The sequence below is a fragment of the Tiliqua scincoides genome, chromosome 8 (assembly GCF_035046505.1).
Source record: "Tiliqua scincoides isolate rTilSci1 chromosome 8, rTilSci1.hap2, whole genome shotgun sequence".
Classification (NCBI taxonomy): domain Eukaryota; kingdom Metazoa; phylum Chordata; class Lepidosauria; order Squamata; family Scincidae; genus Tiliqua; species Tiliqua scincoides.
Genome location: NC_089828.1, coordinates 6,513,398 through 6,527,802, shown reverse-complemented (window position 1 = coordinate 6,527,802; position 14,405 = coordinate 6,513,398). Strand labels below are relative to the sequence as shown.

Here is a 14,405-nt window from a genome sequence, read left to right as displayed (position 1 = left end):
GGTCCGTGCTGTGGAGGCACAGCACAGACCACCGGATTGGGCTCTAAGTCTCTACATGTTCAGTGAGGGTTCTGCCCCAGTACATGTGTTTAGGATTGCAAACTAAAGCTACAATCACTTACCAGGAAGAAAATACCATTGAACTCAATGGGATTTCCAAGTAGGCAAGCATAGCATTGTGCTTGTATTTAGCCAAAAAATTCAACCCACTATTAATGCACATTTAATTACACTTACTTCAGAACCAAGAAGACTGCACACATTCCATATTTCCTGCATATTCCTTTCTGTGCATAAAATGAGTTTTAAATGCTTCAACAACAACCAAACTGACATCCACAACCACTACTGTTGAGACTGCCAATTGCTTCCAATACTGTGCTATAAAAATCCAGCTACCATCAGATACACAACTTCAGTTTCTTGCTTTAAGCCTACATCTTCCCAGTACCTCGAAATTACAACTGTTGGATTATACCAAAACATAATTCCAACGAAGAACAAGAACTTACTCAAGATCTCAATCCAAAGCTCCTACACTTGGGGTAATTCTCACTAACACAAAGGATAGACTGAAGTACGACCAGAGTACTCACATCTACGTAAAAACCAGCTTTTAAACAATAGGTATTAACAAAACAGTGTATTTATTCTGTTAAATGCACAGGTCAGGCAAAAACAATGAAAAAGTCATTTTGGTGCCAATACTCTATGCTTCTTGCACACACAAACTACCATACCTCTAACAAGAGGGTTTCTACTAAACAGTTACCACTTGTGCGAAGACTGCACTAGGACTCAACATGAACAAAGGTGCCAAGAAACTTGCACATACAACCCAAAACGTTATACAAACCTCTTGGAGTTAGTGATGTTTGTTTTTCAACTTCAGCTTGTTGTCTCAGATTGGCAGGGATATTGTTGTAGATTCTCTTGTAATGATTGTATACAGCAACTGAAAGCACCTTCTTGGCAAAAGACTGGCCAACAACATACTTGTCGAGGTAGTTATAAATCTGGGGGGGAGGAAGGATCACACAGGTAATTCAGATGACCAATTAAAAGTCACTTTCAGTGGGATGGTGATAATCCCCCTTGCTAAGGGCCTACTATAGTGTTTATAGGTGAGCCAACATCAAGAGACACAGTCTCCTCCTCCATATCTCTCTGGTAAGGATGCAGTAAGCTCCTAGGATTAGTCCCCCTGTCTTGGGAGCACTTTAGTCCTATAAGCTCAGAAACTAGTGGTTGTGGGTTCATGTGTAGTACTGGTTGAAAAAAAATCTGTGCAAAAAACAGGTTGCCCACAAACATTTTTGGAGAAAAACAATTCCCGAATAACTGGAAAGGCTGTTCTCTATACTAACTGCATTGGGGGGGGGGGGGGTTCTCAGACTTTATAGCCCTAATGTTACATGACATACTGCCTAATTGAGATCTGTTGATGTCTTGGCGTGAGAAAGCTACTTCCCTCCCCAGGCTAGACAAATTACACTGCAATAAATCAGCAGCACAGTTCACAGAAGGTCATATTCACAAGTTTCTGGACTTGCAGAGAAGTGCAGATCCTGATTTAGGAACCATGTCTATTTGTAAGCAATTCCCACTGAATTCAATGTGGCTTATTCTCAAGTAAGCGCACACCCAATATTGCAGAGGGCAGCATTAAGCCATGTGAACCTAAAACCAAGATTTCTGTTATAAGGAACATATTCAAAAATTGAATTTTATAGTTTAGAATGATTGCATTGAGGACTCGCTGCTATTGGTAGCATTCCAAATATTTCTCTTCACATTGTTCATTAAGCAATTAAGCACTGTTCATTCTCTTCACTTTGTTCATAAGGAACTGTGGGATTCACAAACAAAAGGAGAATTTTGTTGGGCATTTAACAAACTGAGTGGCAGATCTATAACTTTTGTCATCTCTGGGTTTATGAAGTGAACTCCATCAGCTAAACAAGAGAGCCATAATACAAGGCAGTCAAACCCAGGTCAAGTAGAGACACTGTACTTTTTTGGGTGGAGGTGGTGGTTTTTGCTGGAAGGCCAACTTCACGGCTTCAGCAGCTGACTCTGGCTCTTTAATGATGCTCTTCTTGGAGTCTGCCTCCGACAGCACAACGAAGAAGTGATGGCATTTTTCACATTTCACAAAGCGGGTGGAAGCTGCACAGACCAGAAAAAAAACACACACACACAAGTTTAAAGCTGCCTGGTGACAACTGATGCATCCTGAACATCTCCCATCTGAACCAGAACTAAGGATCAACACCAGATTACTCCTCCCTAAATGGCTCGGAGGGGGTGGGCTTTAACAAAGGAAAGAAGAGGTAGAAAGCTATTTAGCAGGCACCCTAAACTGGCCAACATGAATTAATCTAGGCTCTAACTTGTTAACTCATGTTTGTGCATTGTAGTCTCAGTCAACAGAGGAAAACCTCCTTCCCTGGTAAGTGTTCATCATGACCCAAGTAGCAAATACTCTTGTAATGGTGCATGCCAGATCTAGAACAGGGAGTATGCAACTGGCTCAAATAGGCTCCAAAGGCACTTAACATAATGGAAAATGTTTTGAGCAGAAGTGTAACAGGATCCACAAGTACAAAGCCTCTAACAGGAGGAGGACAGCAATTGCTTTCTACTTTCCAAGAAGAAATCTTACACCAGCCCTACATGTGTGCCTCCCAATACAGAACTAATTTGTTTGTGGAAAGTGCTTGCTGGGGTCCAGGGACATTCCCATAGAATATTAGGGCTCAATCCTACCCAACTTTCCAGCACCAGTGCAGACACAATGCAGCCCCGAAGTAAGGGAACAAATGTCTCCTTACCTTGAGGAGGCTTCTATGACTGCCCCACACTGTAGGATGCAACATGCACCCTGTTGGCATGGCTACATCAGTGCTGGAAATTTGGATAGGACTGGGCTGTCATTCAGCAACACAGTTTCAATGTGTGCATTTACCAAGCAGACTTTTCAATGTCTTATTTACTAGGAACCTTCAAAGGAGTAGCTGTATTAGTCTGCTGCAGCAAATACAAGAGTTAAGTAACATCAACTGATCAGTTTTTAAAGTACCAGTAGACTCTTTGTTGTTTTCCAAGATTATTTCAAATACGTTGCCCAAACTAAACATACAACCATGGTTTAATTTCACAGTTTTCCTGTGGCAAAACCGAGGTTCTTTATACATTTTCAAATTCCAAATCTGAAAATATACATTTTCAAATTCCAAAGGCACAGAAATATCTGCAAGAACATCTAAAGATTGCTGACTTTTTGTTTTAAGAAACACTAATTAAAAATTACATTTTCTAGTTTTTATTTACTATCACAGCAACAGATGTAAAGCAAAAATAATATAACAATGAAATTAAATTGTAAAAAACAATTGATTCAAAACAGTACTAATAGCAGATTCAGCTCATCTCGTCCATATGTAGGCTTATATTAATTGGATCCCACCCCTATGCTTTATACATGGCTTGGGCAGAAATGTGAATAAATTGTTGCCCCTTTGTATCTTGCTCAACCCCCAACTCTCCTCAAAGGTTCACACTACTTTCTAGTGAAATGCCAATATGTACTATGTTCAGATGTACAGACAAATCCACTGAAGGTGTCTGGTTGTGCACATGTGGCCAAAGAATTGTGGATGCAGCCAAAGGTAATCTCTTGCTTACTTTAAATTTGTTCTTCTAATGAAGGATTGCTATTAGTACTGTTTTGAATTGTTTCAAATTAACACAGTGTCTGCTGCAACCTCCTGCTGCAACAAACACGAACTAGTCAACTGTATGTCCGCAACCAAAGCCTATAGCCAGGGATCCAAGGAACGGGTTTTGCCCCCAACAGGCATATTTCACCCCAAGGTACATGACTCTTTATACTGCCAGAATCGTGTGCCTCAGTGTTCCATTACAAAGCATGATAATTCCACAGCTCAGTCAGCTGCTTTTCAGAAGAGAAGCAGCAGGAGGTTGCAGCAGACACTGTGTAAATTTGGTTGCAGATTGTCCATCCCTGCTGAGAGGATTCAAGTGACAAAAGGCACTCCAAAGACAAAGCAGTAAGATAAAAAAATAGTGTGCTAAAACTATTGTTCCTCTTTTCAGAACATATGTGATAAAATTCCACAGAACAAGCACTGCTAACATACAGAACAAAGCTCCAGCAGGACAGTTTCAGTTTCTACCATTGTCCTTGAATGCTCTGGTGTCCTCTGCATAACAGGTTAGTCACATGAAAATAGTCATTTCAGACCTTTGCACCGTTAAAGGCTATTGTGAAAACAGAGTACACAGTCAAATACCACTTACTTTACAGCTTACTTTGGACCTATAGCAAGTCACATGTCAATTATTTATGCAAGCTTATGCCATGGACACTGGGAGATTCTTGGTCAATGGGATGACCCCACCTATGTTTGTAGGTGTAAACAGATTGCTGAAATGCTGCTATATTTGGCCATTTCAACAACTCTGCATTCAAGTAAATTCACAGGTAAACAAAGAAATTAACAGCTCAGTAGAAGACCTGGAACCAGAGCAATCAGAACAAGTCACTTAAGCAGATATATTTGCATGCCATTTCTCACACCACAATAAATACAACTGGCTTCAGCAATGACAAGAGCAAAATGTGCAGAAGCTGTTCACTCCTGGGACTGTTGCTGGAACCCGTCTCCACAGGCACGCTGTGGAAATTATTCTTCTATGGAAGCAGAACACATAGATGCAAGGCTTGAAAACCATTTCTGTATCTTAACAGCAACATCAGCTTTGTGCTGCCAGGTCTTGTACAAAACTGTGAACCCAGCATAACAACATGAGAAATGTCACTTTCTTAGCCCATAGGGTGTTTCTAAAGACAGTTCTGTAAGGGGACAGTTCTGTCAGCTGAAACCAAGAACCCTGCTCACAGATTTTTCTAGAAACCCACATTCCAATTTCAGACCCACATCTCAGACTCTGACAAGACCTAGAACAGTGTTTCTCAACCCGAGGTACAGGTACCTCTGGTGGTACTTGAGGATTTTATCTGGTGGTAATAATAATAATAATAATACAGGTATTTATATACCGTCTTTCTTGGTCATCAGATTTCTCCTCAGACTTTAATTCAAGGCGGTTTACATAGGCAGGCTGCTCTAAATCCCTGTAGGGATTTTTACAATTGAAGAAGGTTCTGTCTTTCAAGAACCACAACATTTCAGATGGATCTTTGATGATCTGGTATCACATTCTGGCCTCCGGTTTCCACCCATGCAGGCTGACAAGCAGCTCCTTCATATCTCACTTGAAGGGCGGCCAAAGAGCAGGTGGAATAACTCAGCTAGACTTGTCAGCTGCTTCAAGGTCTCACCATTCACCGTGCCGGTGGCCTCGAACTGGCAACCTTCAGATGTTATCTTCAAGCAAACAGAGGCCCTACCCTCTAGACCAGACCTCCTGCCCTTCTCCTGGTACTTGTGAGATTCCTGGAAGCCTGCCGGAAACCGCAGAAGAAAGACCAGTGACGTGACATAACAGCAGTAGGAGGTTTGGCTTGATGAACAGAGCTCCAAAGCATGCTTCTCTCATGCTCAAAAAAGCCCCCTCATCCATGCTGAGCCTCTTACTAGTGTTTGTTGTGCCATATCTAGCCTCCCAACCAGAAGTAACTGGTGATGATGTCCAGGGGACACCAGGGGACAAACTATGCGGAACACTGACCTAGAGCGCAATCCAGAGCATTCTTTGGGACTGCACAAATCCCTTTAAGGCTGTAAGGTATGTCCACGATGACCAGAGAGCCAACTGAGCTAGTGCATAGATGTGCACTGGCTCCCAGAGCCATATCCAGCCCTACAGTTCGTAAGTGCCAGCTTCAGGAGACTGGTGCAGGGCAAAGGCAGAGCAGAGGTATTTCAAGATGAGTGGGCCAGTGGGCAGACATTTTTACATTTGACATGCTTTAATATTAATATTTTTGATAGGTCTTGTTGGCTACCTAGGAAACTTTTAGTTGAAAGACTGGTTACAAGTAGTTTACTAAATAATGAACAGACTGGGCAAGACCTGCACTTAACAATTCCACAAGGCTAAAATGGAATTTTAGCCGCCCTGGGTCCCTTTAGGGAGAAGGGCGGGATATAAATAAAGTTTATTATTTATTTACTATTAAAATGAGTATAAATGAGATAGTCCCCATGTGGTACATACATTTTAAGCATGTTGTAAGAAAGACAGAATATAAATTCAAGCAGAAAAATTAAGTAAGCAATCATAACATGGCAACCTAGCCCTGAGTCTCCTGTTCCTCAAAGCAAGCATAAGAGTGCTACACAGACACCCTCTTTCAAATGATTTGAATGGTCTCTTTCCAACCATTCCTACTGCTAACTATATGGTGTCTAAAAAAATTATACACATTTTAATAAGCTCTAATTCAAACGAACTTCCTTGTAGAAAACTTGCAACACTTGAACACCAGGGAAGTTATTGAAAAGATGCATGGAATCATCCCAGCACAAGCGTTGGTGGATGTCTGCAGATTCCTTAGAGTGCAATCCAAAGTGCTCGATTGGCCAGTACAAATCCCTTGCGCCAGCCCAGGAATGTCGCAAACATGCCATTTGTGCCTCCCTGTAAGCCAGAGAGGTTGGTGCGAGGACACCGACCTAGACCATATCCTAAACCCCCTCCCAAGCAGCCTGGCGCTACACTGGGGTACTTGGATCTGCGCCAGCAAAATGGCTGGAGGTGGCTGCCATGCTACACAGGGCAAGGGTAAATAAATACCCTTACTCTGAGTTGGTGGCAGCCACCTCCTACCCGGCGCTTGATATAGTGCAGGCCAGTCAGCCTACCTGTTCCAGTGAAGAATAGGATTGGGTTGTTAGTCAACTATGTCAGCAGTGTATAGATGTTAATGGGGAACATTGTGAGCACTTTATTTAATTTATTAACTAATTAACTAGGTCAAGCAACTGCTTCTTTATATACCATATACTACAAAATAAATTTGACATGATGGAGCGTATGTACGTTTTCTTGAGACACCCTGTATTTATGATGCAATTATGGTGAGTTTTAAAAAAAGCTACAATGTGACTCAGGCTTCTAGGCATGTTGAAAGCTGCTTGTTGCAAGAATGACTGCTGAGTCAGTATTTGCAGAGATAAGGTTCGACTTTTGCTGCTCTGCATATCACCAAAACAATTGTTGAACACTCCACCCCTGGATGGAAGAAATACTCACACCCGCCCAAAACATTTCAAATGCTGCAAAAGAAGAGGGTGTCAAGGATGAGAATCCAGTAATCTCCTAGCAATTATGCAACAAAGACTGCCTCTCACAGCAACACAGAACCGTACACACAAGGAGAGGTGCTCATAATACAAAGCAAGTTGAACAGAGTAAGAAATCAGTAAGAAAGCAGAAAGAGGTCAGACCATGCTCTTCGCATACCATAGAAATCTGCAGGCCTTCCTGGATCCCATTTTGTGATTCATTTAAAACCTGGTTGGCAACCTTCAGTCTCGAAAAACTATGGTATAGGCCTACAGCACCCGGTATTCCCAGGCGGTCTCCCATCCAAGTACTAACCAGGCCTGACCCTGCTTAGCTTCACAAGATCAGACAAGATCAGGGATGTGCAGGGTAAAAACCTGCAAATATAGTAATCATCCACTACTGGTTCACTACTGCTGAACTGCACTACAGCTATTTCTAGCAGCAAATTATTTCTGCTGCACACCACTGGTCACTGATACAGGACCAATGTCAAAGCATACAGAATTGAACCATCATACCAGGTGAGAAAGCCCTGTATCAACTCTGTATTTTACTGTGACAGATTCATTCAATTTCCTAGAAAGTTACCTTCTACCTGTTCCAGAATCAATTTTCACATTTACTTGCAATCAGAATGCAACTCATCCTCCAGGAAGTAATGATATAAAAAGACAAAACAAAAATAATTTAAATAAACAATTTCACAGGAAGAGTGACAAGTCAATCTGAAAAGGAGTCCCCTGCTACAACTTACACACAAAGGTCTCCACATGTGTGCACAAGTCACCACACTTTGGGCAACGGAGCTGGTTTCCACCTTTGCCGGAGCTTCCAGAACTTGATTTTTTACCGCTGCCTTCACCGACAGATTTCTAAGTAGAACAAACAACAAAGGAGTTTGATTCTCAATAGGCAAAATATTTCTTAAATGCTGCACTTAATATTTTTCTTCCACCTCACTCCATCAACAGGCTGATCCACTAGAAACAGAAGGGAGTTGTCTCTGCTTTGTTCCCCTCTCTCCTTCGTGTTGTTTCCAACCAAGCAGAGGAATCAAATGCTCACAGAGAAGAATCCTCATCTGCTTGCCCACTGAAAAACTGGAAGTAATCGTTCATCTAAAGAAGTTTCTCATAAATGACACCCACACTCACACCCCAATCACAGGAGTTTTACAGGTCTGCAATGAATGCTCCAATTCACATAACAAAACTAAGAGTTACAACTCTGACAAAAAAGCACTCAGGTGTTTAAAATTAGAGGGGCATCCATTTTTGTGGCTTTATAGCTAAACTTCCTGGCCTGACTAGGAGCTCAGTTTGAGCCAACCATAGTCTGAGCATGTAAATGTACCACAGGCAAACTATGGCTTAAAGCTGTTTGCCTCCTCCACCTTCCCAACACTCAGCTTCATAAGATCACTGAAGGTCCTTCTCACCTCCATGGTGCAGCAGCCACTGGAGGTGGAGTGAGACCAGAAATATGGTTTGTCAATTCACACAATATCATGCTAAAGAACAGCTAAGTTTTCCTTCACTGAATGTGTTTTCCTTAGCATGATGTGAACCCCAGTGTTTCTGTGCTTGGTACCTGTAGAAGTAATTCCCGCAAATTGATTCAAAGGATATTACTAAATATACACATCAACCATGCTGAACCCTTTTATGGTCAAGATCTACAAACTTCAGACGCTCTATGTTTCTAAAAAGAGAACGTTCTCCACGAGACCCAAAGGTTTCTGAAAATGCTCACGTACCTTGCCACCATCTGCTGAACCGTCTTTGCCTGAGCCATCTTTTGCAGCAAAATATGCTGGCGTTTCAAAAAATGTTCTCATGGGAACAAGTCTTAGAGATCGAGTTTCAATAGTCCCAATTATTCCTAAAGCAGGGAGATGAGAGCGACCACATGTAATACCTGAGGAAAAAACAAACATCTTTGTATTTTGCACAACAAACTCACCAAACCTGCATTAGAAACAATGCCGCCACCACCAGGCTAAGGCCACTTAGATGGAACTTAATTGCAACAAAGCCACTTAATGTTATTTCCACCAAGGGGGTTATCATCCAACCCCCCACAGAGGACTCTTTCCATCTCCACGGCAAGCATTTGGTGCATGGAACTTCTCCACTGGATGGTCCCACTACTTTCAGAGCTGGACATACGCTGAATAGCTGAATTTGAACAATTACTGCCATAATATAAAGCCTGCAGCACAGAGTGCATAAATACAGGGTGGTGAACAATGCCACCACAGCGTTTCAAAGTGTGACACGGCAATAACACTGATGGAAACATTCATCTTGATGAGGAGAGTCAAGCCACACACAGCAAGGAATGTGATGAGAACTAGCTCTTTCTGCTGAAATGAAAGGGAGACTGTTTTGAGTGGAGGGAGCTTTTGCACCAGGAACCAATGCCTGTTTGGGCAAAGGATCATGCTAACTCCTGGAACTTTTTAGATTCTAAAACTTTAGTATAATTAACATTTGTGCTCAGCCCACAGGTGTACACATTTGATCCCTGTTGCGTATATGTGACGTTGGGCAGAAATGGCTTAACTGAATGAAGATAAGGCTGAGAGGGTGGAAAATTAAAGGTCTCTTTAAACACTATTTTAAAAACTAATTATTGAGTTCTACACGCAGAACTGGAGAAATTCTGTAAGTACTTTAAAAGCATATACAATGGGGGAAGGGTTTGGAAGAGTAACAAGACATAAAACGGGTAGACAAATATGCGTGCTTAGGATGGTTACATTATTAGAATACTAAAAACTAAACAAAGAAAGCAAATTCTCATTAATTACATTCTACCACATTACACAAGAGGCCAAAACAACCACGTTTGAAAACAAACTTCTAATACTGCTATACTGTATTTTCCAATACTCCTAAAAATTGCTTGTTAAAAGCAGACATTCAAAGTTGCTGTCACTGTTAATGCACTAGAACTCCTATTCATATTAGAAGCAGTTCACTGACCACCACAATAATTATTTTAAATTTTCAAAATAATTATTCTTGGCATAATGCTAGGCAATTCATAACAATTATGAATGGCATTTTAAATAAAGTTCTCACTTTTACTCCTAAGGGTATCCCAGATGACTGGTTCAAGGAAAAGAAAACAAGAGACGGACTGATGAAAGGCATGCAAGTCTAACCCTGACCTTACTAACTGGTGGCTACCCAAAATAGTGTTTAACAGCAACGTTGGGAAATCTTGACCTGTCCAAACTCTGACAGGGTATTCCAAAGTTCATCCATCCTCAGTGACAGGAGACAATATCAAGAATTAGCTATTTTAGCTTCTCGCTACAACTCAAAATCAGCCAAAGGACTGGTTCATTGCTAATGGCAAACCATGGTTTGGCAGCACATGAGTGAATCCCAGGCTCACACACTTCTTCCTAGCATGTTTAGATTCAGGAAATTAACTTCCTCTTTAGTACAAATTATAGTTTGCTGCTACATCTGAATAGGGTAGTAACGAATTTTGCTTGCCTTCAACAGAGAATCCAAGCCACGTTCAAAACGTGCAACATATGTTAGAGTTTGCAAGTGATGGCAACATATCTACAACACCACACTATGCTAATGAATAATTTTTTCCACAACCTGCACAATCATTCATTAGGTGTAGTACCTTAAGGTTGATTTCATTTTATTGGTAATATCAGAAAGCACACTATACATTTCATATTGAGAAACTAGTAATAGAAGACAGATGACCCATGCACAAAATGTGTTACGGTACTTAGGATGTTTCAGCTTTTACAGGACCTCGATATCCAGGATTGCAGCGCAGACTGCAGGTGAGTGAAAATCCTCCTCCCAACCCCGGCAGCAGCGCAATTCTGAAGATTGCATTGCTGCCTTCCCCCACTCCCTGGTTGGTGGGTTGCAACCCACCAGTTGGGGAACCACTAGCTATACCAATGCATTCTGGGTTGACAATGGAGGAGCAAGAAATCTGGAAATGGGTCTTTTAAAGTTATTTTCCTACTGATTTGGTATCCACTTTTTTTTAATCCACTGGGGGTTCTGGAACAGAATACAACCTGTATTTATCAGAATCATTTACAATTTTGTCTAAAAAGGTGTGCAGAAGTTGAACATAATAGCAGAATTCAGACTTTAATAAAATCATGCTTTGGCCCTAGAGGCAGAGGTCATAGTGAATCACCAACTTCCAAGTCAGCTGGAATGGTTTGTTCAGTAACTTGGTGTGTGCACGATTACATTTAAACTGCATTTATGAGCAACAGCTAGGATGATAAGTACACTGACTAGTATAAAATTATGGCATATCTAGTGATACATTATTATAGATATAATATCAGTGTTTGATCCAGTGCCGACACAGGTTAGGGAGGAAATTAGGGAATAATATTTTCCAGTATGTAACCTGGAGAGGAGCATTGGTCACTTTCGGTTCAGGTACCAAAGACAACTCAGAAATACTAATTTATTTGGATAATAATTCAATATCAAATATTTGGGTCACTGTTTTATTTTGTAGTCTAGTATTTTGATTTCTTCCATGATGCGTTACAATAGTTTCCAAATTGCGGGTCTTTGTGGCTGTTGGAACAGGATGTTGAAGTAAGAATTCTCTTAAGCAATAACAGAGTTTTCTTGTTAGATTGAGGGGTGGAGAAAGACACCAGAGTTGAATTTTCAAGTTACTCATCTCTGCAATGAGTAAAGAATCTACACATTTTTTGCACTGTAAGGAACTGTATGCAGACAGAATGGAGCTCAGCAGGAGTTACACAGAAAATTCAAGAAGAGAAATCCCACAGCCCTGGCCTATGAAAACTGCAGACTTAAACACATTTACTGGGGAATAAGTCCCAGCTCAGTAGAACTTCTGTGTGAACATACACAGGATTGCACTGGTATTGTGCCAAACAGCGGCAAAGTTTGGGGAAGGCACTCTGTCCACCCCAACACTAAATACTATATAAAGTATATATATATAGTATTATATAGTATAAAGTATAGTATATATAGTATTATATACTATGAAGCACTCTGTCCACCCCAACACCCCACTATATAAAGCTTCTGTACACAGAGTGAAAAATCAGGTCGTGACCCATCAGAGGAAGCAGTCTGGGTGTAAAGACTTGGACTACACAAACAACACACACACTTTTTTTTATAAACCTCAGCTGACAGCTCAACCCTATGCATGTCTGCAAAGAAGTAAGCCCCATTAGAGTCAATGGAGTTTACTCCTATGTAAGTGCGGATAGGACTGAAGCCTTACATAAACAAAGAGCCTAACCACAAATGGAATCCAGCCCTGACATGAGGTGTGTGGAACTCCTTGCCACTAGAGACGCCAAGTGTGTCCCCCCTTTCCCTCCCTCTTGCGCAGCCCCCTAGGCATGACTACTCAGAAGTAAGTCCCATTAGAGTCAGGGGGCTTACTCCCAGGTAAGTGTGGATAGGATGGCAGCCTTATTTCACCCACTTCTGAGCAGCAAAGTGGGTTATTACAGTAGTATTTAAAAAACCAACCCTGCAAGGTAGGCCAGTGGGAGGATGACCACTGTCGCCCCCTGTGGGGAGGTGCCTGTAGCGACCCTGTGAGTTCATGGCGTGGGGAGGGGGTGTTGAAGGAGCCCCCCCAAGCGGGGGGACACCTGGGGCCTGGCCTGGGAGTGGGGCCTGGGGTGGGGGAGGGGTCACCCTGGCCCTCGAGGGGCGTGGCAAAGGCCTGGCGGGAGACGAGGCCTGGCCCGCGGCGAGGGGGGAGCGCGGGCCGGGACTCACCTCTGCGCGCTGAGGGCAGCGAGGAGCTGAGCAGCCGCGCGGCCGCTGCGCAGGTGTGACAGGCGGCCATAGCCGTGCTGCTCCCGCTTCGTTCTCCCTCAGTCGCCCGCCCCCCCGGGCCCACCGTCCGTCCGCCCGCCCGCCCGCCAGTCACTCAGGCATCTCAGCACTCGACGCTCAGGGAGGCGTCACAGGCACTCCGCCACGCCCTCAGGACGCCCAGAACTACACCTCCCAGCATGCTCCACGCCCCGACTGCGGCGCCTGGGCATGATGGAGAGCGCGCGTTGGGTGCTGGGATGCGTAGTTCTGAGGGCTGTGGCGTGGGCATTGGAAGGGACCAATATAGCGTCTCCCAGGCCTGATGGGACTTGTAGTGCGCGTGGAGCACAAGTGCCTGCTGGGAAATGTAGTTCAGGTTACTTCTTCCTAGAGGCACTTAAGCTACTGCTGCTCCTCTCCCACCTACCCTGGTGGACCCAGACTGGGGGGTGGCTCTCCAGGCAGGGTGACCAGGTGTCATAACCCCAAAAGAGAACCAGGCACCCCAAAATGTGGGTCCCAGATAAATGGAGGACACAACAAAATAAAAGTGTGATTTTAATACATGCATTTTAATACATGCACCATCTTTTCCTCTGGGTGGCAGCCACATCCAGGGCTCAAAAGAAACCTGACTGCAATCAGTGCATGAGGACAGTTTTCACGTAGGCTCTTTAATCCCATAGTGTCCTCACCGAAACCAGGAGACCAGGACTAGAGAAAGCTGTTTGCAGTCATTATGGAGTCAAATTACTAAAACTTTATGCTCAGTTTTGGCTCACGGTCATCACCATTTTTCCCAACTCTCCAGTTTTCTAACTGATTCAATTGGTTCATATACTGTACGTTTCATACACAATGAAAGCACAGAAAATAACCGTGTCTATAAAAAACATCGCAACACAACAAGGCTGAGAAAGCGTGTGTGTGAGACACCTTCCTTGCCAGCTTCACCCCCGCCCCCCCAGGGCAGTTTATTTTCTGTGACCAGTCTGAGCTGAGAGTGGCACCACCCAACTATCTTCAGAGACACCACCAGGTGGAAGTGATGGTTTAATTAGTGTTATTATTATGTATTGGGCATTACACGGTAAAACTGCAGAATTACTAAACCCTGCTGGTTCAAGCCAAAGGCCCATCCAGTTGAGCTTCCTGTATCTCTGAGTGGCCCTCCAGATGCCTCCAGGAGCACACCAGAAAACAGAAGACCTCCAAGCCTGATGCCCTCCCTGGCAACTGGCATTCTACTTCTGAAGCCAGGAGGTGGCACATAACCCATCATGGCTTGTGATG

At 43.0% G+C, this 14,405-nt stretch overlaps 1 protein-coding gene across 2 annotated transcripts in view; it reads right to left on the bottom strand.

Annotated features, from left to right (window-relative positions):
- CLPX (caseinolytic mitochondrial matrix peptidase chaperone subunit X) overlaps window positions 1-13,183 on the bottom strand; it is a 29,688-nt gene extending 16,505 nt beyond the window's left edge. For both annotated transcript variants that reach the window (XM_066635402.1, XM_066635403.1), the window contains exons 1-5: window positions 13,071-13,183; window positions 9,038-9,198; window positions 8,036-8,153; window positions 2,015-2,169; window positions 857-1,016 (exon numbers count right to left, since the gene is read on the bottom strand). In XM_066635402.1, coding sequence (XP_066491499.1) covers window positions 857-1,016; window positions 2,015-2,169; window positions 8,036-8,153; window positions 9,038-9,198; window positions 13,071-13,140 — 664 coding nt within the window. In that variant the 5' untranslated portion in view covers window positions 13,141-13,183. The remainder of the gene's footprint in view (window positions 1-856; window positions 1,017-2,014; window positions 2,170-8,035; window positions 8,154-9,037; window positions 9,199-13,070) is intronic.
- Window positions 13,184-14,405: the final 1,222 nt, after the last annotated feature.